We start from the raw sequence: 26107 nt of genomic DNA, 5'->3' as shown, positions 1-26107 counted from the left end.
TTCCAATTTGTGATTAATTCCACACCATGTGACTTCAAGAGGAGGATCCACAAGGACTTTCAAACATTTAAAAAGAAGGATTCCTGAGGCTATCATGCAGCTACTGAGGAAGCTCATAGAGTGAAACGCGTTTAGCTGATTATTCTGGACTTTTTATTGGACTTTTATTGGATCTTTTTACTTTCTAAGTACCCATTTATTTTGTTTTTAATACAATAAATGTTATTTACTATTTTATACTTTAGTCCAAAGTCCTTTCTAGCCACCAGGAACTCCATTGGGGAGAGTGCTATTCCCCCTCTAAAGTAGCACATTGTTTATCAACCTCAGAGCCGGGATTTCAGGGCTCTGCAGAAGGTGAGCACAACTATTTATATTTCAAAATACCATTATAGTATGTGCAATTCTACACAGTTGTTTTTCTGCTTTTCTTCTCGTTGTATACTCCTGGAGGGACACTACCTGGGATAAAGGGGTGTGTTGCTGCCCTAAAAGCATAAAGGATCCTTTTACGGAGCCAATACCATATAGGCTCCTGTCCATGTGAGTGCTTTCAGTCATTACTTACTACCAATTATCCATTTTTGGAACATCTGCACTATATTTTTGTTTTTCTTGTTTTTGTTTCCTTTTATATGTACATTCAAGTTTTTCAAGACTGTCACTGTACCAAAGGGGTGAGTAAACCCCTCTACTGTTTAGAGCGCTCCACTTGTTTTGGTATAATTTGTATACCTTATTTCTGTATATATGAATTATGAAAGTTAGCTATACTTTCAATTCAATTAACCTGGAATTTGAAATTCACTTTGAAATCACCTTGAAGTCTCTGTAAATGCCTGCCCCGTCCAGGCCCGGACTGGCCATCGGGCACACCTGGCAAACGCCCGGTGTGCCGCGATGGCCGTGGGGCCGAGGTCAGCAGGGGAGATCACAGAATCTCCCGTGCCAGCCCCTGCAGGGCCACCGCGCTACCCGAGTGCCGGCCCTGCTGTGTGCCTCCATGCACAAAGCTCTCCCTCACCGTCCCAGAGGCACTGAGATGCGGCCGCCGGCTGGGGAGTGAGGGAGGGAGGAGAGGACCCAGCGAGCTCTAGCCAGCAGCTCCGCCGGGTCCTCTCGCAGGATTCTGAACGCTGCCACGGTTACCGCGGCAACGCTCAGATCTCGCGAGAGTGAACTCTAGCCTGCAGGCTAGAGTTCACTCTCACCACTGGACCACCAGGGAAGGAAGCACGCATCCTCCATGGAAACCCAGCTCCCCCCCTCCCAGGCTAAAGGTAAGAAGGGGGGGGGATATAACTTTTTTTTTTTAATTATTAATAAAAAAATATATTTTAATTGAAATAAAAAATACATTCCCCCAGATACACACAGTGCACCCAGACACACACAGCACCCAGACACACAGAGCACTCCCAGACACACACACAGCACCCAGACACACACAGCACCCCCAGACACACACAGCACCTCCAGACACACACAGCGCCCCCAGACACACACAGCCCCCCAGACACACACAGCACCCCCAGACCCACACAGCACTCAGACACACACAGCACCCCGAGACGCACACAGCACCCAAACACACACACAGCACCCCCAGACACACACAGCACCCAGACACACACAGCACCCAAACACACACAGCGCACCCAGACATACACAGCGCAACCTCAGACACACAGAGCGCACCCAGACACACACAGCGCACCCTCAGACACACACAGCACCCTCACTCCCACATATATATATATATATATATATATATACATATATATAATATATAAAATAACCCTCAGTGAGTTAACAAAGAAAATTTAGAAACCTAGAATGTGACGGCAGATAAAAACACCCTCACACACAGCACCCCTCTTACATACATACACTGCGCCCCTCACACATACAATACATCCCCAAAAAATAAAATATTTATATATATATATATATATATATATATATACACACACACACTACGGCACCCCACACACTGCACTACTACACACATTACGCTCCAGATACACGCTAGATCCCTTACCCTATATGCACTCTTAATCCTCTATACACACACACAATCTCCTATACACACTCTGGGTCCTTTACACACTAGATCTCCTACACACACACTACATTCCTTGTCAGCAAACACATACAACATTCTCTAAACACACCCTCTCTACAACCCCTACACACACTACGTCACCTATACACACACACACTACAGCCCGTATACACACACTCGCTACATCACCTATAACACTATGCCCTCTATACACACACTCTCTACAGCCCGTATACACACACTCGCTACATCCCCTGTAACACTATGCTCCCTATACACACACTCTCTACAGCCCCTAGCCACACATATTACACCACAAACTCAAATGAAATTGACCTATTTACACAATACCACACCACACTCTACACACACGCAACCCCACAAGCAGGCTCCAAACACATGCACCATACACTTTCCTGCCCCTTTTGTCCTCTGGTATCCCACTTGTGGAGACACCAGAGACAATTTCAAAGCAAACACATGTTATTAACTTTGCTTGCGCTGCGCAGAACAAATTCAGAGCCTTTTTCTAATGCCAGAGCTCTTCAGCGCGGCTCTGCGCATTGAACCAACATGCTCACTTTGAGAGGGGGCGTGCTTGTAATTAGTGACGACAAAAAACACCCTCTCTGGCCCCGCCCCCTTCTTAGGGGGCCGCACTTATTGAAAAAGCCCGGGCCTCATTTTTTTCCCAGTCCTGCCCTGGCCCCGTCTGTCTATTTTTCCTAATTGTTGCCTCCCCCATCATAAGATCTGAGTGGAGAGACATGAAATATATGTTATCTTGTGCAGCTGCGTAAGCTAAAGGGTTATTCTAACACTTTTTTTTTTGTGTTCGAATAATGATCTTGTGCATTATCCTTTAGTTCCCACACCCTTAGAAACCCCAAGAAACCCTGAAATACTTTTTTTAAAGAAGTTTTACTTACCGTAATCCTCTACGAGCTCCCGATGCTGATCAGCATTCCCACCTTGTGACAGGAGCTGCATGGAGATCCACTCAAAGGCTTCTCATAGAGAAGCCTTTAAAGGACCACTATTGGCACCCAGACCACTTCAGCTTAATTAAGTGGTCTGGATCCAGCCTCTAGTGGCTGTCTCATTGACAGTCGCTAGAGGCGCTTCCGCACTTCTTATTGTGATTTTCACAGTGAGAAGATGCCAGTGTCCATAGGAAAGCATTGAGAATGCTTTCCTATGGACTGACTGAATGCGCGCGGCTCTTGCCACGCATGCGCATTCAGCCGATGACGTCCGAAGGAGCGCCGAGGGAGCCCGGTGCTTGAGAAAGATGAGTTTTTAACCCCTTCCTCTCCCTTCAGCCTGGCGGGAGGGGGGCCATGAGGGTGGGGGGGGGGGGGGGTACCTATTAATACTATAGTGCCAGGAAAATGAGTTTGTTTTCCTGGCACTATAGTGGTCCTTTAATTGGACAATTATTTTTTTTTTAAATTCTTTATTTTTGGTGCATTTTGCGTATAACATAGCATGATATACATAGTTGCCACTGCTTTGTGGTCAGAGTGTAACAGTTATACATCAGGTATGGCATTCAATATGTGTGCACATTTTGTGAGATGGTGGACTGTGTGGTTATAACGAGGTGACCTAGTTGTTTGTATAGTACCGCCATGTCCTGTGTGGTTCTATTTGGAGCTCGGATGAGCTAGTCTATAGTCGCTAGGTATAGTAATGTTGTGTATGTCATGGAGGTGTTGCTCCATTATGTTACAGCGGTGTAAGCTACGTGTCCGAGGAGCAAGTAATAAGTCGTGCTGCTTGACTATGATAGTGTGGGGATGTTGGTTACCATGCGGGGCTTGTCTAGTGCTACAGTGGTCTAATGCCATATGGTGTCCCTCCGACATCCTTCTAGTGTCTACCCCTTCTCCCTGGGGGGGGGGGGGTGTTGCTGTGTGAGCAATCTGTGGATTCGTTTTATGCCTGACGTGTATATCAAAGGCCTAGGGCCTTAAAGATTTTGTCGCCTCTCTCGTGTGTTTGCGTGAGTATGGTGAACCAGCAAGTGAGTTGCTTCGCTATGAGTTTGCCACAAAAAGTAAAAATAATAAGAAATAAATCATACATATCAACTTTAACAAATAACGGCTTTGGAGGGGCCATTAGTTCCAGCAACAGCTGAATGGTGTCCCTTCTTTCCCTCTTGGGGGATATATGACTGTGAGTGTCCCATTCAAGTGGTGGGGTTCGTGTTCCGTCTCAGTTCCTGCGTAGATGCTTCAGATCGGGAGCCTAGTGTTCCGAGTGTGTGGGTTCCGTTGGTGGGTAGGCCCAACGTTGTTAGCAGTGCAGGAGCATCCGTCGGGGCTGTGGCCTTATAGGATTGCCCGTCCTTCGTGACCCACAGGGTGTTTGGGGTAGCCCATCTATAGGTTACGTTTTCCGCCTGTAATGTCCTCGTGAGAGGTTGCATGCTCTTACGCCACTGCAGGGTGGCCCTGCTTAAATCTTGAAAAAAGGATATGTGGCCGTTTTCAAAATTGTACGGGGCTTTTCCCTGTAACGCTGCTGTTAGCCCCAGTTTATCGGCTACCGTTTGGCATCTGAGGATTATGTCCCTGGGTGCTGCAGTTGGGGCCCTGGGGGATTTGGCTATTCTATATACCCCATCAAACGTAAAGTACTTAGCTCGCTTTGCAGGCATGAGAGTTTCCACCAGCCTCCTCACATATTGCGGCAGTTCCTCCAAGGGGATGGTTTCTGGGACTCCCCTTATCTTTATGTTCTTCCTCCTGCCTCTGTCATCTAGGGTGCTCACTTGTCTGTTGGTGTCAAGTTGGACCTTTTGCAACTGGTGTACCTTGTCGCTCAGTGTCTGGAAGTCCTGTTTCAGGGCTGCGACATCTGTTTCAGTGGCTTGGGTGCGCGCTGTAACAGCTTGTACCTCTGTGGTCAGTGTTGCCAGATCAGCTTCCCACATTTTCTTGAGGTTTGATTGGAGGCTTAAGAGCATCTCCTGTATATCCTGTTTTGTGGCAGTGGTCAAGTGTCCAGGTGTGCTGGCTGTGTCCTGGGTGGCCTGGTGTGGGCTCTGGGGTGAGTACTCACTTTCAGACTGTTGTGGTGTGGGGTCTCTCGTGGGAGAGGGTTCCTGTGAGTCTCTTGATGGTGTTGAGGCTGACCACATCTGGCCTATGTCGCGCTGTGTTTTTGCTGTGGTCGCGGGTGTTTTTTGGGATTTTCTCCCCATTTCTCCGTTTGCCTGGTATAGTGGTAGCAGGTCTGACAGGTCCGGGTCTCCCCAGAGAAAGTGTTCCCCAGCCGTTGCGTGCGTCCGGCCGGCCGCGCGGTAGGCCCCAAAGCCTCGTTTGCGGTTTTTCTTGCCCAGCGTCGAAAAGAAAGGCATCGGACGCTTCCGGACGGTGCCCTGAATGCAGCACCGGTGTCTAGAGGTTTGTGGCTCGCGGGATGCTGGCGATATTCCGCGTTATCGGCTGGTGCACACAGGAGCTGTAGGAAATGGCGACCGCTCCTGTGCGCTGCTTGGCTCCGCCCCCCTAATTGGACAATTTAACAGGTTCAGAGTGCATGCGCATGCTCTGAGCCAACAAAAAGAAGGGGGGGGAGGGAGTGGGGGTGAAGGGAGGAAAAGGATGGGCAGGATGAAAAAAAAATAGTGATTGGGATGAAAAATAGTGAAAGGGAGGCAGAAGGGCTTCAGGCAAGAAGGGAGGGAGTGAGGGGAGACACAATCTTCCCCTTAAGAAGCAGAGAATGTTTGTTGGCAGCGTGCTCTGCATGATAGATGTAAAATATGCACAGAACTGACATTAGGCAGCCTGGAACATCTCCGGTATACAATTATAAATAAATCTTGATGTGCAGTGTATCAAGCAGAAACACTGCACATCCAGACCTCCACCAACATGACCACTTCAAAAAAACAGAGTGGTTGGGGAAACCCTTTAGAAAAGAAAAGGCAAGCAATGAATACAGGGAAGGGAGCTGAGATAGCGTCATTTCGTGGCCCACTCTATACACTCACACACACTAACACACTCACCACTTATATTTCACAGTCCACCAAATTTGCCTAGCCTGTAAGGGTTGTTAAAGGTTAGACTGTAAGGGTCAGCTCTCCGGACAAATGTCTTATTCATTTTTAATCAACGCAGTAAAGGAGGAGACCATATTTAAAAGAAGAAAAACTACCACAACAAGAGGACATAGTCTTTTTAGAGGGACAAAGGTTTAAAAATAATATCAGGAAGTATTACTTTACTGAGAGTGTAGTAGTGGATGCATGGAAGTGGAAGAGGTTACCATAGTAAAGGAGTTTAAGCATGCGTGGGATAGGCATAAGGCTATCCTAGATATAAGATAAGGCCAGGGACTAATGAAAGTATTTAGACTAGAGGGTCCGAATGGTTCGTATCTGCCGTCACATTCTATGTTAGTAAAGTTATGCCATAGATTTAGGAACCATAAACTGGATACAATAAGCAGAAAAATGGTGCACTCTGCTTACTGAATAGCAGTTTTCCTGTTGATTTCGATGAAGGTATTGTTATTCAGTAAGCAGCATAACCCATTCTGTGCTGAGAGAATCCAGCCCTTCATTTTAATTCCCTAATTCCCTAATTCTTTATTAGGGAAAGGGGGTCACCGAATCAGGGCAAATGGCCCTCCAGCATTCACGTATCAATATCCAGAACACAGCAGAACCACCACTAGCAAAAAAAAAACACTGAACCAAATTTTAGGGTGCTTTTATGCTAACCCTCCAGGCTGAATCTCCCGATAGAAAGGGCACTAATAGTCTGATTAATATATATGTATAAAAAAAAAGAGAAGAAAATACCAAGTAACAGTAACAACGTATTGCTAACAGTTTTTTTTTTTTTTTTTATTCTTTATTTTTGGTGCGTTTTCAGATTAACACAAACCCGTCCGGCCACAACAGCCATGACAGGTATTGTAACAGTAATATAGGGTAACAATGTTAGATATTGGGTTAGTAGACAAGGCATCATAATAAACATTTCGCACATTTTTGTTTATGAGGTGTTAACTCCATGTTTAAAGGAGGGAGTGATATGTGTGGTTTCTGCAGTGTGGAAGTTGTTTTCCTCCATCTGGTCCAAGTTGGGTAGTATACTATGTTGTTTAAGAGTCAGTGGAGGCTAAGTGTTAGTATACTGGGTATTCATGAGTGGGTTAAAGTTTGTACATGATGGTACTAGTAGATTATGTTGTAGTAATGTGTTAGATCATGAGTGCGCTGATAAGGGAAGCGTGTGGGTAGCCAAGGTGTGAGTGGTGTTGACCTGAGGATTGTTTCGGTTTCCCTAGTGGGTAGGTACCCCTAACCAAGGGGGTAATGGGGGGGTCGTACACCTCTTGTGGGTGTATATCATGTATGTATGTGAGACGGGTCTGACACTGCCCCTCTCTAGGTCCGTTAGTATGTGGAACGGGTAATAGTAGGTTGTTTAGTATATGTGCTGGGTAAGAGTAGGATATCCCTTAAGATGGGAGAGATCTGAACAAAGGTTAGTGTAACGCATAGTAGAAACCAAGAACATTGGTGATGTGTCATAGTTTGTTTCTCGGTGTGGGGTGGCTGCTCCCTCTCCTTGGTCGGTCAGGTTGTTGGTGCGCCTCTCGGTACAAATGGGATCGTTGACTCGGGGTTCCAGGTGTGTTCGACTCGGAGAGCAGAAGTTGTGGTTGTCGCTTCTGTAAGGCCCAGCTTGTGAAGTATTGCAGGTGCTTCCGATTCAGTTGTGAGCTTGTGGGACGTCCCGTTGTGTGTGATTAGTAGGGATCTTGGCGCGCCCCACCTGTACTTTATCCCTGCGGAACACAGGCGGCTGGTGAGAGGCTGCAGTGATTTACTCCATTGAAGTGTAGTTTTAGTGAGGTCTTGGTAGAAGGTTATGTGTGCGTTTTCGAATGGTAATGGGGTTTTTCCCCTCACTTATCTTGTGGTGTACAGCAAAGAAGAATGACGTTGCCAGTGATTGGGGTTGCCGTTTTGGTGATGGTGGGCAGTCGGTACAGTCCATTTATAGTGAGTTTCTTGGCTAGTGTTGATGGCAACAGTGAGGCTATTAGCCTTCTTATATAGTGAGGTAATTCCTCTGCGTCGATCTCAGGGGGGACCCTGCGGATTTTAAGATGATTGCGGCAGTGCCTATCTTCTTGTGCAGTCATCTGAAGTGACATAGCCTGCTGTGTAGTTTTAAGGTGGTTCATTGCTGTTTTCAGTTCAGCTACTTCATTGTGTAGTTTCCCTATGTCCCCTTTAGTGTGTGTTGTCCTATCATTAGGCTGCTGCATATTAGATTTTAGGGAGGCCATGTCTGCAGTTAGGAGCTTCTGTATTTCCAGCAGTGTGTTCTGCATGTTGTGCAGATCCTGCTTAGTGGCAGGGGCTGTGCCTCCGGGGATATCCCCAGTCATGGAGTTTGGATTCCCTTGTGTTGTTGATATTGTATTGTGTGACTGGTTTGGCAAGTCAGAGGACATGTGGATGTCATGGCTGCCGGCAGCCGCCATTTTGGATGGTACCTGACATTGTAGGAGAGTGCCGATATCCTGCTGGTCCGTTGCTGGAACGGATTGAGGTTTCTGGGAGCGGCGCCCCATTGCTGTGGAGGAGCTATGGAGAGTTGTAGAGGGGTAAGTGGGGATGTCCGCTGCTTTGTGCGCGTCCGCAGAAAAGTTTTTCGAGGTCGGCGAGCGTCGGCGCGTAGTAGGCCCCGGTTCTCCTTTTCGGCTTGGTCTGCCTTGGGATGTATTGAAAGGGCATCTGGCGATGCCGCGGGATGTCCCCAGCCCTTACCCCCTGTGTTCAGGGCTGGATGGGGTCTTTTTATGGGTGATTTGAGACGGATTTTGATTGCCGGGAAGGAGCTCCCAGAAATGGCGTCCAGCCTGTCTCACTGCCAGGCTCCGCCCCCCCTGCTAACAGTTTTAAAGGGTCAAACCAAACCTCCCATTTGGGGCCTAGGAGATTCAATGAATTACACTCAAAGAATGGTCAGTAAAGTGTGTGTCTCTCTCTCCACTGCACCTGTAGCTGTTGTATTGATGTAGAATTATTAAAAATCTTTATTGTACTTGTATTGAATTATTGTACTAACTCCATTTTGTCCTCCTAACCTGACTTCTTCATTCCTCCATTTTGTCCTCATAACCTAACTTCTCCATTTTAAAACTACATTACATGACAGAATTTCCCAGCACATCTAACAATGGACAAAGACTGTATTTTCTATAAAGACATGACTAACTCAGGAACTGCTGACTTTCCCCTAACTCGCAACATAGTATAATTTGAAGGCCATGAGAACACAGTAGTAATGAAATGTTCTATTCATAAGAGACCTTGCACCTGGCCACGAGATCTGAGATCACTGACCGTGTAAAATGACGCTCCAGACCCCCTTGTCCCCACCCGTGTCCAAAAGAATACCACCTCTTGGTGGGTGGGCACGGGACTAACCACTTAGTTTTTGAGCCAATTAATTATACTGATAGGTGGACACTAATTCAGACACTTAACAATTAACCCAATTAATGATGTTTATTCACTAATATATTGATAATCAATGATGACGTAAAATGCCTCTTAAAAGGGCCTGCGCGCCCGCTTTGCTTCACTTGCCAATAAATTTTCTCGAAGTTATTTTAACCTGAACTCCGTGTGTCAGACTTAATTACTTCAGCGTATATACGCAATTCAATTTTCTTAATTTGGACAGGAACAGATAGACATTTAAACATTTTGGTTTACTGCTAAAAAGTACCATAACAACCTTGGCGCCCAACGTTGGGCGCCAAGGTTGTTATGGTACTTTTTAGCAGTAAACCAAAATGTTTAAATGTCTATCTGTTCCTGTCCAAATTAAGAAAATTGAATTGCGTATATACGCTGAAGTAATTAAGTCTGACACACGGAGTTCAGGTTAAAATAACTTCGAGAAAATTTATTGGCAAGTGAAGCAAAGCGGGCGCGCAGGCCCTTTTAAGAGGCATTTTACGTCATCATTGATTATCAATATATTAGTGAATAAACATCATTAATTGGGTTAATTGTTAAGTGTCTGAATTAGTGTCCACCTATCAGTATAATTAATTGGCTCAAAAACTAAGTGGTTAGTCCCGTGCCCACCCACCAAGAGGTGGTATTCTTTTGGACACGGGTGGGGACAAGGGGGTCTGGAGCGTCATTTTACACGGTCAGTGATCTCAGATCTCGTGGCCAGGTGCAAGGTCTCTTATGAATAGAACATTTCATTACTACTGTGTTCTCATGGCCTTCAAATTATACTATGTTGCGAGTTAGGGGAAAGTCAGCAGTTCCTGAGTTAGTCATGTCTTTATAGAAAATACAGTCTTTGTCCATTGTTAGATGTGCTGGGAAATTCTGTCATGTAATGTAGTTTTAAAATGGAGAAGTTAGGTTATGAGGACAAAATGGAGGAATGAAGAAGTCAGGTTAGGAGGACAAAATGGAGTTAGTACAATAATTCAATACAAGTACAATAAAGATTTTTAATAATTCTACATCAGTATCTGCTCTAACACTCTAAAAGTAAACTTTATCACAAGGTTAGTCTGGCAAAGTGTTGTGGATATTGTAGTTCCAAAGCTGTATAAAAGTCCTATGAAGGATGATAAATAATATGAACAGCTCTGAAAACTTTGACACAACAAAACTATTTTATAACTAGTTTAATAAGGTACACAATTAAAATACAAAAACGAACTGTATATGAAATATTCCAGATTTCACCATTATTCTGCTATTAAACAGATCCCCCACAATTTGCCTTTAATCAGTATAATAGGTGTAACATTAGAGCAAAGGCTTCTGGAACCATTCACAGCACTGGTTCCCCGGAACCAGTGGGAAAAAAGGAGAGTGTCAACAGGAGGCATTTGGACTAATTAGGGCACAGAAATATAAAATAGAGAAGAAGCCTTTGAAATGCATCAAGGAGATGACTATGCCTTTGTATCCAAATGGCTTTGAATGAAATTGCTCTCTGCATTATTCAATAAAGACCTGTCTCAAAGACATAGTATTCATTTTAGCATGAAATATGCTAAGCTTCATAGAATAGACGACGACTGTATTTATTTCTCTACAAAATATAATTATTTCCTTAGTATACTATAAAATGTCTGCTACTGTACGTTACACTTACCTGTATAATTGTGTCCGAAATTGGCCATTGCGGTCAAGGCCTCGGGATATCTCTCAAATGTTTACATTACTCTCTCATCTCAACACACCAAAAACATCTCACGGAATATAAATAACAGATGTATTCCATTGTTACATATTGAGACCTACAATCTCTAATTTTAAGTTCGGATACAGTTGTAATCAAAATTATTCAACCCCCATTGAAAATCAGATTTATTGTCAAAATGTAAAGACTTTCAGCTGTTTGCAGTAAACAAATCAAACAAAAGCAAGTGAAATAGCTCAACACAACAAATGCTTCAAGTGGTTAATTAAACTGAAAATTCAACTTAGAATGACTTCTCCAGTCTCAAAATTATTTAACACCCATGTATAGAATCCCTCACAACAGCACAAATATGCAAAACAGGGCTTCCTTAGTTTCTCCAGGTGTGCTTGAGCTGGAACACTTGAAATACCTGTCCAGGCTATGGGTTTGTCCAGTGTCACATTTTACTGCATGTTAGAAATATGGCTAAGTCAAAAAATCGGTCCACAAAGTTAAGAGAAGAGATCATATTTTTTCACAAACAAGTAACACAGTAGAAAAAGATAGCAAAGGCACAGAATGGTCCTATAGACACCGTTAGAAGCATAGTTTGCAAGTTCAAAATTGAAGGAACATTGATTACACTACCCGGACAGGGCATAAAAAGGAAGCTATCAATGGCTGCAATCAGATTTCTGAGAAGGCAGGTTGTGAAACACCAACAAGTGACTGCAAAACACCTTGGTGGCAACAGGCACTCTTTGAGAGCGATCACATGGCCCCCGGGGGCCTCACTTGCCGGAGGAGGGCTGCCTGGGCTGTCAGGCAGCCCTCCAGAAGAGGATCGCGGCGGAGGTAAGTACCAGCAAGGTCCTGGGGGCTTAAGCCGTTACGGCGTTCTATGCCGCCGCAACGGCTTTAAAGCCCTTTAAAGCCGCGACGGCATAGAATGCCGTAACGGCGTTAAGGGCTTAAGCAGGTGGAAGGTTGGTGATGCTCTCGTGTTGCTTTGCATCCTCTGGCTCTTGATTTGTTCATTGCAAACAGCTGAAAGTCTGTACATTTTTACAATAAATCTGATTTTCAATGGGGGTTGAATAATTTTGATTACAACAGAACATTCTTTCACAGCTCACCTGGTCACCTGGTCACCTTTAGCTTAAAAATCAAATGTGCACTTTTAGGATAATCACATAAAAATATTTCTAACAAAACACTGACAGCAGTAGCTTGTAAGACTCTTATACCTTAATGTTGCTTCAAACTTTTTACAATTTTACAAGTTATACCACCAATGGTATAATAATATATATTCTTCTCTTGGTGTAGCACCTAACATGAACCCAAGGTTCCTGGAATTTGCGGTAATGCAAGTCACATAAAGGACTACTCTGTTCTGACGTTGTGTCTTGACTATCCTATGTGTTCCTGAATGATCCCATGCAGATACCGTTTATCCTCATCAAAGAACATCTGCAATATTCCAGTGGAATGTGTTCAGTACTATGCGCTATTAAGTCAATGCAGCAGTGAGACCGAAGTATTATAGTTCTACATACAATCAAGTCCAAAATGGCGTACTAGGAAGCTGGGGGATTTCATGGTGGGCTACTCCGCCTGAGGCCATTCAGACTGATACAACAAGTTACTGTAAATGTAATCCCCCACCATGTCTGGTTAGCCTTTTGAGAGTTTTATTTATTTATTTTTTTATTGCTCCAACCAGCTGTTAGTCAGAAAAATATTTTTATCAAATTATTGTTATGCAGACCATGAGTAAACGGATTTCTTCAGTATCAGTCTATGTTGCCTTTTACCTTACCTTAAAGGCACACTATAGGCACCCATACCACTTAATCTCCTCTAGTGGCTCTCCTCCTGTTTCCTTGGCGCAGACTAGTAAAACTCAGTCAAGTGACGTGGCCTGTGGGAAATTTTTAATGCCTGTGTGGCACATACTGCGCGTGCACATTAGGAGCATTGGATTAAACCTTCATGTTCAGATATCAGGAATTGACACGTCTGCATCCTGAAAGAGCCACAAATAATCACTTATACAGCACAGAAGTTAAACTACCCAGACCTGATGATTGTCACAAAAAGGGGGCAAATTCCATGGCCTGCTGGCAGTAAGTTAGGTAGGAGATGAAATGGACAAAGGATCTGATAAAAAAATAGACATGAAATAGACAACTAAAGCTGAAAACAAGGCATGGGGAGCTGGAAGTTATGGAAATCAAAATTGGAATAGAAAACATGTTGGTCATGTTGGCTATGAAAGTATGAAATATAAAACCAAAGATTTTGCAAAACATCTGCACACAAATGCCTCGATTCAATTCTTTTGGATAAGAATTTTGTAAGTTTGAAAAATACCAAAATAATTGCCAAAAATATGATATATAATAAACGGAAATATGATTATCTGCAAGAAAAAAAGTAAATATATAGTATAGTAAAGTAAATAAATATATATATATATATATACAGTGAGGGGGAAAAGTAGTTGAGCCCCGCTGATTTTGAACGTTTGCCCACTGACAAATAAATGATCAGTCTATAATTTTAATGGTAGGTGTATTTAAACAGTGAGAGACAGAATAACAAAAAATAAAAAAAAAAAATCCAGAAAATCACGTCAAAAAAAGTTATAAATTGATTTGCATGTCAATGAGTGAAATAAGTATTTGATCCCCTAACAGTCAGAAAAAAATATGGCTCCCAGGTGTCTTTTATACAGGTAATGAGCTGAGATTAGGAGCACTCTCTTAAAGGGAGTGCTCCTAATCCCAGCTCGTTACCTGTATAAAAGACACCTGTCCACAGAAGCAATCAATCATTCAGATTCCAAACTCTCCACCATGGCCAAGACCAAAGAGCTGTCCAAGGATGTCAGGGACAAAATTGTAGACCTACACAAGGCTGGAATGGGCTACAAGACCATTACCAAACAGCTTGGTGAGAAGGTGACAACAGTTTGTGTGATTATTCTCAAATGGAAGAAACACAAAATAACTGTCAGTCTCCCTCGGTCTGGTGCACTGTGCAAGATCACACCTCGTGGAGTTTCAATGATCATGAGAACTGTGATGAATCAGCCTAGAATTACACTGGAGGATCTTGTTAATGATCTCAAGGCAGCTGGGACCATAGTCACCAAGAAAACAATTGGTAACACACTACGCCGTGAAGGACTGAAATCCTGCAGCGCCCGCAAGGTCCCCCTGCTCAAGAAAGCACATGTACAGGCCCGTTTGAAGTTTGCCAATGAACATCTGAATAATTCAGAGGAGAAATGGGTGAAAGTGTTGTGAGCTGATGAGACCAAAATCAAACTCTTTGGCATCAACTCAACACGCAGTGTTTGGAGGAATGCTGCCTATGACCCCAAGAACACCATCCCCACCGTCAAACATGGAGGTGGAAACATTATGCTTTGGGGTGTTTTTCTGCAAACGGGACAGGACAACTGCACCGCATCAAAGGGACGATGGACGAAGCAATGTACCGTCAAATCTTGGGTGAGAGAACCTCCTTCCCTCAGCCAGGGCATTGAAAATGGGTCGTGCATGCGTATTCCAGCATGACAATGACCCAAAACACACAGCCAAGATAACAAAGGAGTGGCTCAAGGTCCTGGAGTGTCCTAGCCAGTTACCACCTACCATTAAAATTATAGACTGATCAAACGTTCAAAATCAGCAGGGGATGAAATACTTTTTTCTTTCCCTGTATATAAAACATAGATGATGTAAATATATATTCAATGTCGGAAAATTACAGAACCAGCATTAAGTCAAAGTTGTTTCTATATTTTTCCAATATTAAATATATATTTTCATTGTAATCTATGTTTTCTTGTATTGCTGTAACTTCCTGTACTTTTTTCTTTAAATATTACAGTCATATACTGAATTTTTGAAATTTGTATGATATATGTAATTTTTTAAATTGTGTTATCTAATGACTGGGAATACTTTCCTTTGCTAAGCTCTGATTTTCTGAACTACTGACATGCATCTTACATGTATTATTTTAAAATGTACTCTTTTCATACATCTGTAAGTATACTTTGTAAACTTTGCCACTTTGTAAGTATGTACACTTTGTGTATAATGGGTTAATTACACTGATTTTTAACTCCTCCCTACAGAGGGGTATGCAATCTCAATTAAGCACTCTGCCTTTTGAAGCTGTACGTGTTATGGTGAAACCCAAGTTTGACAAAGACCTTCACAGGTCGAAACATTGATGAGTCCACTGTTGGAATAAAAATCTCACATGTATATATGTTTGGTGTTTTCGCTTTTCTTATTTTTTAATTTTGTATTCTAAGGGACTGTAGAAAGGAGGCACTATGAGCATACAAACTTGCAGAGCATAAGAAAGATTTCTTGGTCTTATGTTTGGCAGAGTGGTTTATGTGTGAATCTTTTTTAATATGCAGATGTCTACACTATATGGTTTTGTGTATGTCATAGCTCGAGCTGTGCCTTCTACGGTCAAGTGGCAGACAACTTGAATTTCAGAAAAGGTGGTTTTATGGACGAATATGTGTTTTCAATGTATTGTCATGATATCTGCACCATACCTTGCGTAATTTTTCCATCCTGTTTTGATTTAGCGCCATCCTGATGGTGGACGCTGCATATCCACACCACTTTTGCAATGTTCCTGCAGTTGGTAAATCTATCACAGTCCCCTAATTGTTGTGAATATCAAGACCCAGTGGCTCTATTTTATGTAACTAGCATTTCTCTACAGTTCTAAGCTATTTCTAGAGATAAATAAGTGTTCTTCTACTCATGATTTTACTACCTAACAAAAAATGTGCAGGTCACCCGTCATGTTTATGCTGATATGTTGATCCTTTTTTTCATGTTAATAAGCAATGTCATGACTGCCAATATGCTCTTTGTCATGCACAACAAAAATAAAGAAAAAATAAATATATATCAATATATAATCCACACAAAAAACAATTTTACATGAACTACCTTTAAAGCAGTATGATAGTTGTAGAATTCAAATCTTTTAATGAAACATTGAATAATCAGATTGTAAGGTGCATAGAGCATAGTTAAAGGGACATTATAGGCAACTAGACTACTTCAGCTCATTGATGAGCCATGATGGAGATATAGTGCTAAGGATACACCTTTGTATTCTTAGCACTATGGTATCCATTGAAGGTTCTGAACTCATGCATTAGACACAGTACAATCTCTAAAAAAAAATATTTCTTTACCTTTATATCATCCCAACTGCATTAGTCAGCCACTCTGTGACTGTCATTTTAAGAGAGAAGAGGAAAAATACCCACACGCAATCCAGGTCAACAATATCAGAGAGCATACTAAACTAAGAACAATCTTGCAGACAAACTTTGGAGTTCTTTAATGGTAAGTAGACCACTTCTTGGCATATAACAAATGCCATGGCCTCTAATGGATTTTCATTGACAGCCATATAAGGTATACGTTTTCCCTTATTGTTGGTATTGATAGGTATGTTTGTGTAGCTCTTCAGGGCTGCCGCTCATTTGTCCAGTTTATATTTTAAGTTTAAGGGTGTTACATGTCCTAAAAGCAAAAAAAAACTGTTATGGAAGCTGTGATGCCTAGCTGCCATTAGATTGAGCTACCACCTTGACTTAAGACACATTCAAATATTTCTGCATTCTTTCTGGTGGACTCAAATGTGACCAAGACTTCAGTGACCACAAGTGTTTCCTTCCACAAGGAAGTCTTTGGCCTCAAATATATTTATCCTGTTAAGGAGTCCATTCCAAGCTGTTAATATGTCAAAAAAAAATTTTTAAATTACTTTTTATTTTAATTAAACCCTTAATCCCTGCCATAATGAACAGTTACATAATTTGGGGTCTGCTAGCACTGCCGTTTGTCTGTAATGTGCTATGTTTAATTTTAATATATTTTAGACTTTCTTTATTTGAGGGGCCATAAAAAGCTTCATATTAAGGCCTAACTCCTTCAATAGAGTATAAACATTATTTTCAGGATATCTAGTCCGTAAAGTATCACTCACCTTCATTTATACTCTACTTATAAATATCAGCCAGTAGAGGAATGTATTTCACTGCTGGAAGCACCTCGTTACTTATATGACTAAAGTTGTCTGAGAATGTAAGCTCCAACTGCTTTCAAACTGTACAGGATGTTTCAATGGGAAATATAATACCTTCAGACTGTGTGGGGGGAATGTAATGCAGACATTGAAATCAGAGTACATTAGCAGCCCAGAGCTTGATAAAGATTGCTTTAGCAGTCTTAAAAACCTTTATTTTAGGAATATTTGATACATATGTGGACATTATGGTCAAATGCAGCCATTTTTACATTCTGTTGCAAATTTTAGTTAGATGTACAGCTAATAATCCCTTCAATGTCCTTGTAAATACCTATAGGCAAGGTCTATAACAATTTTTCTTTGTCTATTTTTTGTCACAACTACTGCATGTAGGAAAAAAATTGCATTTTTGCTGAACGAATAAGTGAAAAACAAATTGCGTAAATTCACGTTTATATTTTTATGTTTGTAAATCCATCTACACACAAATGTTCTTGTTGTTATATATATGTTAGCTATGCATGCCTCACTTTAAATAAATGGCATGTGAGCTACTATATTTTTTTTTATTAAAAACTGCTCGGAAGGGGTTAACACTAAGGGTCCCTTTTTTTTTTTTTTTTTTAAATAAAGAATATGAGCGTGTCAGGGCCGACACATTTTACACTTTCACATGTAACTGCAAATTTGCAAGCACGCTATATAGATTACATAGATGTGCAATAATTTCTTTACAGTGATTTTATAGAAAAATAGACTTGATTGGATGCCACCCTTTTAATAAACATGGCAACGGAATATGTCGGACCTTTAAAAAAACAAAAGTATAAACCTCCCTAATTGAGACAGCTGATGGCGTGGAAGGCAAACATGGAAGAGATTTGTTCACAGCAGCTGCTCTGTCATGACATATCAATGTCCATAAACACAGCATTTTATTATTCCATTAACAAGGAATACTGCATGTCAGACGTACACACAATTATTAGGATACTTCTTCAATAGAGCAATAAAATTTAATTATAGGCACTTCTATCTTTTAATTAGTGGGTGGTGGTGTATCTTACTTTCTTTATAAATGGCAGGGTATCAAGGAAAATGGACTGACACGGGGGCATAACAGTGACATAATGCACATTACTGTAGACATCTGGAGCCTGGAATTGGGTGATCAGTGACTGTCCCGCTTAATGTAAGGCATTTGGGACGTAAGCAGTCACAGAAATGCCACTGTATATCGTTGTCCTTGCTTGCTCTATATTATGGCATTAAGTAGTGAAGTCTGGATATTAATTCATAAAAAGCTTAATCCAAAATATTGTTTTTCTACATTAGAAAGTTTTAAATAGACCATATCCCACGCACAATATACAAGGACCTTGGCAGTAGCTCAGCTGTGGGAAACTTCATGAATAGAACTGATTGTACGGAGATTTTAACCAGAATATTTTTGCTGAATGAGGTACAAATTTTCATTTCACAAAGATTATGGAATATTAATAGATTGTATTCTTAACCTTTGTAGGTCTACAACGTATCTTAAAGAAAAAGTACAATAATTAAGCCGTGATAGAAATTACTTAAAAGCAAAATCAGTAATTGAAGACATGTTAACAGCTGTAAAACTTCTGATGTAGTAGGCCTCTTCGTTCTACAGTTTGAACATATCAAAGCGTAAAATAAACCTCAAGAAAAAAAATAAAGTTGGAATCTAGAGGCAGACAGGGAGAAGGGTGGATCTTGGTCTAAACATTTATTTAAAAAAAGGCTGATCCATAGAAATTTGGAATTAATCAAATGCGACCACAATGACTGTCTTATGGCGCCCCTTTTTTTATAAACTATTCTCTTCCTATCTCAACCTCAGCTCAATATTTTCACCCGCATTTATGGACTCTGACACTGACCTTCAATCTCTCATAAAATGGAGTGTTCACTCCATACTAGTAATTAAATACACGTAAGTGATTACCAACATGCGTATTTCAATGCCAATTACATAATCGGCAAATTTTCATGACACACTAAATTTTTTTTTTTTTAACTAATTACGTTTTGTGCATAACAAATAACAATGTTAACCTTTATTTGGATTTGCAAAATAGAAATATATTTTCGATTGTTCATAAATCACGAATCCTTAAGATATAAAATAAAAGCTAAAATTTCCAAGAAGTCTCTGAAAAAAGTTACATTTTATCACTTGGCTTCCCAACACAGATCCTATGCCAGATATGTTCAGTAAATGGTTGATTTTTCTCTTTGTAACATATGTACAAAACAAAGACTGCAGTCCTCCAACTACTGACAGAAGGTAACTCCCATCTCGGTGAATCATACAAAACCTCAAAGACAGTCGGAACACCAAAAAAAAAAAAGTTGTCCATCATGTAGCTTCTTATTCCATAACTGCTACAACGTGCCTCTTTTTCTCTGAGCTTAATGGCACGGAGCCTTCTTTGCTGTGTTTGCGACGGTTCACATCCCTGAAAAAAAACATAACATTAAATCAGTAAAGCAAGAAAATAGTATGCATGCAGCACATTTAAAAACACCAAAACTGCAATTGTGCATTTCACAGGATGATCGTTTACATGCCATGTAAATAACGTGGTCTTGTTCATTTGAATGGTATGGGAGGGATAGGCTAAGACCGTTGAGCTGATCGCTGTTTAAAGGAAACCTCAAAAGAGATTTTTTTATAATTTTTTTAAGTATACAGTATTGTTAATTTATAATTAGAATAAAATCATATGAGACCTTAAAGGCAGGAAACCATAAAAGGCTAGGTCTAAATTTCTGAGGTTAACCTGGTGGCTCTGACCAAGGGTTTAGTGCAGGGTGGTCCTCCACGTATTGTTAAAGTACATTTCCTACACTTATTTGACAGTCCATGGAAATATAGTTCAGCTATAGCTGCAGGGACACAGCCAACAAATCTTAGTGAATAGATTCATCAGTGGTATTAACAAGTAGAGTCCAGGCAGTCAACAAAAGAGTTAAATCAAAAGGAGTTTTGCAACAAATACAGGATCTTCAAATGTAAGTATATTTTGGGTACGTTTAAAAATATACACAAAGCAATTAAAGAGTTATCTACAAAATGTATCTTTGTTATCCAGACATAGCCATCTCTTTCTTTCCCCTCTTTTTGGAGCGGTCCAATCACAGACTTGTAATAAGCTTAGTCTTGGCAATTACCTGCCTCTTGGGTTTAGCCCCACTGAGCTAATCAACCAAGAAGAAACAGGATCGGTTGCCTGACTGAGAGCCTGGGTTGTAACAAGGTTTGTTTATAAAAGTGCCAGTTTCAATAGAAATCTGCTCGGTTTGTTAAAGCAAGCTTTTAGGTTGTCCCTTTGATTTCCATCCTTTGGCGTGTGATCACAAGGTAGAGTTTTAGAAACATGGAAATCTGATAGATTAACATTAAAAACGATAAGACACTTGCACTCTGCTCCTACCCCAGGTAACATTTTCTTTTAGAGAGAGTTGTCTTCCTTTACTAAATACTCTATATGCACAATAGTGCTGTGATACATCCTGTATGAATCTGGCTGCTGGGATGTGTGGAACTAATTAACGATGGGATACATACTTCTTGCGGCGAGCTTCCTTCATAATGCGTTGCTCCTTTATTTGGCTGTAGATGGATTTTGGGAGATGCCGGTGGCGCGCAATTCGCTTGATCTGTGGATGATGCTGGAATTTCTCCTTTAGCTTCTGGTTGTAGTTCAGAGCAGCTCTCTCTCTAGGTGCCAACTAAAAGGAAAGAAGAAAGGATTTACAAGAGGCACTAAGATAGAGAAATCACAAACATAAAAAGTAAACACATTTAACCCCTTTAAGGACCAAACTTCTGGAATAAAAGGGAATCATGACATGTCACACATGTCGTGTGTCCTTAAGGGGTTAAAGACATTCCCCTGGGTTAGATGAATAATACATGCACATGTATGCAGCATATACCAGCAATACATATCCTGTATTTTTACCATTAAAGATTTGTTGAAAAATTACCTTATAATATACACAAATCATTAGCGATTACAATCGTTATGAAGAAGTGTCATGAACTATGGTATTGGTTCCATTGGGCACTAATCGTGTTCAACACCAAAATAAATAAGTTGTTAAACCACCAAAGACACTTTTCAATGAATAACTTCTTTCTCAAAAAAATTTGAGTTTGCAGAGAATCAATCGCGATATTGTGTAACTGATGACAAATCTTAAGTCAATTTGACAGATTAAGTTTTGAAAATTGATACAGCAAAAAAAAAAAAAAGAAGTTTTACATCTTTGAATTGTTATTGAGTTAAAAAAGAAAAAAAAAAACTCACAATAGCGGCCAATAAATCATGAAAAAAATAACTCATAGGATATCAATGCTGGATTGTAACTTGTGACACCCATCTTCAAGCGACAATCAAAAGTTAAAAAAAATCCTGCATGTACCAATAATCGTCCTTTAACCATAAACAATATAGAACATATGCAGAATATTTAGTAGTGCTGGTGGGAATATAAGCACCAAAAACAAAAAAACACAACAACAACTTGACCACTCGTTATTTATGACTATGCGTTCATCAATGTATTATTATGAAAATATTACACTTTACCATCTACAACAAACATTTGTGAGCGATACAAACTTTCTGCATTAAAGAAAGAGCTGCTGAAGGCTGTCCCTTGGGTGAATGCTGCAATTAGTCTAGTTTAAGATCAAGTAAATGATAATCCACTACATAGTTACATCCATTAGGGCAATAATGAGAACAATCAGAATACATTGTATTTCAGGTAACATTAAACATTAATCACAAACAAGCTACCACACAACATTCCGCACTAGCGTGTAGCCGTTTGTTTTCTACCTAGCGCAGTGGGCAGGGAATCTTCAACATGTACGCCGTACCCACTAACAAACAGTAGGTAAATACAGGCCGCTAGTCGACATTCCTGTGACTTCGTCTTTGCAATTATCTTGCTACAAACAAGCTCTGTGATTGGCTCTCCTAACTGGTACAAATACATCCAATTGGCTCAACTGTAGGTGTCATTTTATTTAGGTGTCAGTTTAGATATCAGCATTCTGACAAGTCTACTGCATTGCCAGTCTGCATATTAATGTATCTATATACAAATTATCAGAAGAAAAACTCACAGGATTTTTACGTATCCCTACATTTAACACAAATTTGTGAAGTGTGAAAAATACAATTAATTGTAGAAATCCACACCCTTCTATAAAGCAATTTGGCACCTCAACCTAGATCCCACATATATTTTTTCCTCCGGTATTTGTGAATGGGGAGCCACTGTTTGGCTTAGAGCATCAGCTAATGATCTCAGCTAATCAGCAGTGCCCCTGGCCTTTCTTTTTAAAGACTCTGAGCAGCGAAAGGACATGGGGCAGAGAGATCGGGTGCTGGATACTGGGCTTTGGGGTTAAATCATTCTGTATATTTGGACGATGAAAACAGCAATGTGTTGGGACCTTTTGCAATATGTCTTGATAAAATATCCAAAAGGGTAGAAAGGATGCGTTATAGGTCAATAAACCAACTTCCTGCAAGATTTGGTGGTCTGCACGTGATTTTAGATCATATAAACATGAATTAATATACATAAGAAATGTAGTCCACAAACATCTATGCTCCAAATCACTGATACAGACTTTGGTACTACGGCACAAGGTCTTGAGTCATCACCTGTATTGACGAGAGTTGCTCTAGAGAACGCTTCTCTTAAAAACCTTGAGTCATGAGTGAAATCATTTACAACCTGTTTAAATCACCCCTGCAATGTCCACACTTCAATCACTAAGCAAATCCGGCGCCCATTAACATCTAAATGTTTTTGCCCTGTCATATAATCATGATCATTTTCCCGAGCCAGCCTAAATAAATCCCACGGATTCTCATTGTGCAGCAAACTGTCAACATCTCCCAGGTTAGAAGGCTTTTATTCTAATTAAAAGCAATGATTTTCTTTAATTTAATTGAAGACGAGCAAAGTGCTGTTGCTGATTTAGTACAACCTAAACACTTTTGTCGACCGACAAACTGGGCTTGCTTGGCCCACTGCAATGCAATCTTAGAATGTTATGCGGTTTGCAATAAAGCTTGCACTACTAGACACTTATTTATCTAATTATTTTAAGCGTGTCAACAATAGACTATAGCAATTTAAGAAAATGGTTTGGCTGTGTAAGCCAAGAAAAATCTTCTGCAGCCATGGGGGCCTTAAAATAAAAAATAAGGGGGGGACATACTGCCCCCCCCGGCCCCCACCCCTGTGCGGCGGGTGGGGGCCCTAAAATTCACAATAGGGAGGGGACCTACTGTCCCCCCCCGGCCCCCACCCCTGTGCGGCGGGTGGGGGCCCTAAAATTCACAATAAGGGGGGGGGGGGCTACTGTCCCCCCCCCGGCCCCCACCCCTGTAAAATGACAAAGAGCACTGTGATTGGATGGCTTGAAATCCATCCAATCACAGTGCTCTGTGTCATTTTACAAGCGTGGGAAAATTCCAAAGAACTTTCCCACGCTTGTAAAATGACACAGAGCACTGTGATTGGATGGCTTGAAATCCATCCAATCACAGTGCTCTGTGTCATTTTACAAGCGTGGGAAAATTCCAAAGAACTTTCCCACGCTTGTAAAATGACAAAGAGCACTCTGATTGGCTTAAACCCACCAATCAGAGTGTTCTTAGCATAATTGCAGGGCGGGGCAAGGCTTTATAAGCCTTCCCCCGCCCTGCGGAGCTCAGTCTGCGCGGAGCCCTCCATGGGTGAAGATGGATTATTTTTTTTTGCGCTCGTTTTTTTTTTTTTTTTTTTTTTTAATTGCGTCGGTTATTATGGATTTTTATTTGGCCTTTTTTGGGGCTGAAGAAAGAAGATTTTAGAAGAAAGAAAACATCGAATGGTAAGTTGATTTTCTCATTTTTTCTTTTTTTACAGGTTTTTAGTTAATGGTCCCCCCTCATTATTTTTAGGGTGAGGGGGGTAGGTAGGGAGATAATTTTTTTTGGGGGGGGGGGAGGGTTAACTAGGGTCCCCCCCCCTTTGTATTTAGGGCCCCCACCCACCGCTCAGGGGTGGGGGCCGGGGGGGACAGTAGGCCCCCCCCCTTTTATTGATAATTTTAGGGCCCCCACCCGCCGCTCAGGGGTGGGGGCCGGGGGGGGGACAGTAAGTCCCCCCCCCTCATTGATAATTTTAGGGCCCCCACCCGCCGCACAGGGGTGGGGGCCGGGGGGGACAGTAGGTCCCCCCCTTATTGATAATTGTAGGGCCCCCACCCGCCGCTCAGGGGTGGGGGCCGGGGGGGGGACAGTAGGTCCCCCCCTCATTGATCATTTTAGGGCCCCCACCCGCCGCACAGGGGTGGGGGCCGGGGGGGACAGTAGGTCCCCCCTTATTGATAATTGTAGGGCCCCCACCCGCCGCTCAGGGGTGGGGGCCGGGGGGGGGACAGTAGGTCCCCCCCTTCATTGATCATTTTAGGGCCCCCACCCGCCGCACAGGGGTGGGGGCCGGGGGGGACAGTAGGTCCCCCCCTTATTGATAATTGTAGGGGCCCCCACCCGCCGCTCAGGGGTGGGGGCCGGGGGGGGACAGTAGGTACCCCCCTCATTGATAATTTTAGGGCCCCCACCCGCCGCACAGGGGTGGGGGCCGGGGGGGGTACAGTAGGTCCCCCCCCTTATTGATAATTTTAGGGCCCCCACCCGCCGCTCAGGGGTGGGGGCCGGGGGGGACAGTAGGCCCCCCCCCTTTTATTGATAATTTTAGGGCCCCCACCCGCCGCTCAGGGGTGGGGGCCGGGGGGGGGACAGTAAGTCCCCCCCCCTCATTGATAATTTTAGGGCCCCCACCCGCCGCACAGGGGTGGGGGCCGGGGGGGACAGTAGGTCCCCCCCCTTATTGATAATTGTAGGGCCCCCACCCGCCGCTCAGGGGTGGGGGCCGGGGGGGGGACAGTAGGTCCCCCCCTCATTGATCATTTTAGGGCCCCCACCCGCCGCACAGGGGTGGGGGCCGGGGGGGACAGTAGGTCCCCCCTTATTGATAATTGTAGGGCCCCCACCCGCCGCTCAGGGGTGGGGGCCGGGGGGGGGACAGTAGGTCCCCCCCTTCATTGATCATTTTAGGGCCCCCACCCGCCGCACAGGGGTGGGGGCCGGGGGGGACAGTAGGTCCCCCCCTTATTGATAATTGTAGGGGCCCCCACCCGCCGCTCAGGGGTGGGGGCCGGGGGGGGACAGTAGGTACCCCCCTCATTGATAATTTTAGGGCCCCCACCCGCCGCACAGGGGTGGGGGCCGGGGGGGGTACAGTAGGTCCCCCCCCTTATTGATAATTTTAGGGCCCCCACCCGCCGCACAGGGGTGGGGGCCGGGGGGGGACAGTAGGTCCCCCCCCTTATTGATAATTTTAGAAAGCGAGCTGAGCTGTCAGTCAGACAGCTCAGCTCGCGAACGCGCATTCCGCGCACATGCGCGGTAAAGCGCTCAGGTTCTTCATAGGGCGGCATTCAATGCCGCTCTATGAAGAACGCGATTGGTCCAGCGCGAAGCCGTCCCATTGGGCCCCGCGATTTCGTCATTTTGACGAAAAAGGGGGCGCGGCCTAGCGGGGAGCTCGGCGCTGGAACGGAGGTAAGTTTTTAATATAAAAACACCTCGAAATTTATTTTTAATAAATGAAAGTACATATAAAAGCAAGAAGG

General features: G+C 42.6%; 1 protein-coding gene across 1 annotated transcript in view; it reads right to left on the bottom strand.

Moving 5' to 3' along the window:
- Positions 1-19429: 19429 nt before the first annotated feature.
- Positions 19430-26107, bottom strand: part of DCAF13 (DDB1 and CUL4 associated factor 13) — a 33408-nt gene continuing 26730 nt past the window's right edge. Inside the window, exons 10-11 of the mRNA XM_063450286.1 lie at positions 20963-21126; positions 19430-19850 (exon numbers count right to left, since the gene is read on the bottom strand). Coding sequence (XP_063306356.1) covers positions 19763-19850; positions 20963-21126 — 252 coding nt within the window. The 3' untranslated portion in view covers positions 19430-19762. The remainder of the gene's footprint in view (positions 19851-20962; positions 21127-26107) is intronic.

This window comes from Pelobates fuscus, chromosome 4, assembly GCF_036172605.1.
Source record: "Pelobates fuscus isolate aPelFus1 chromosome 4, aPelFus1.pri, whole genome shotgun sequence".
NCBI classification, from domain to species: Eukaryota; Metazoa; Chordata; class Amphibia; order Anura; family Pelobatidae; genus Pelobates; species Pelobates fuscus.
Note: the sequence above shows the minus strand (reverse complement) of the source record. Positions and strands in the feature narration are given on the sequence as shown.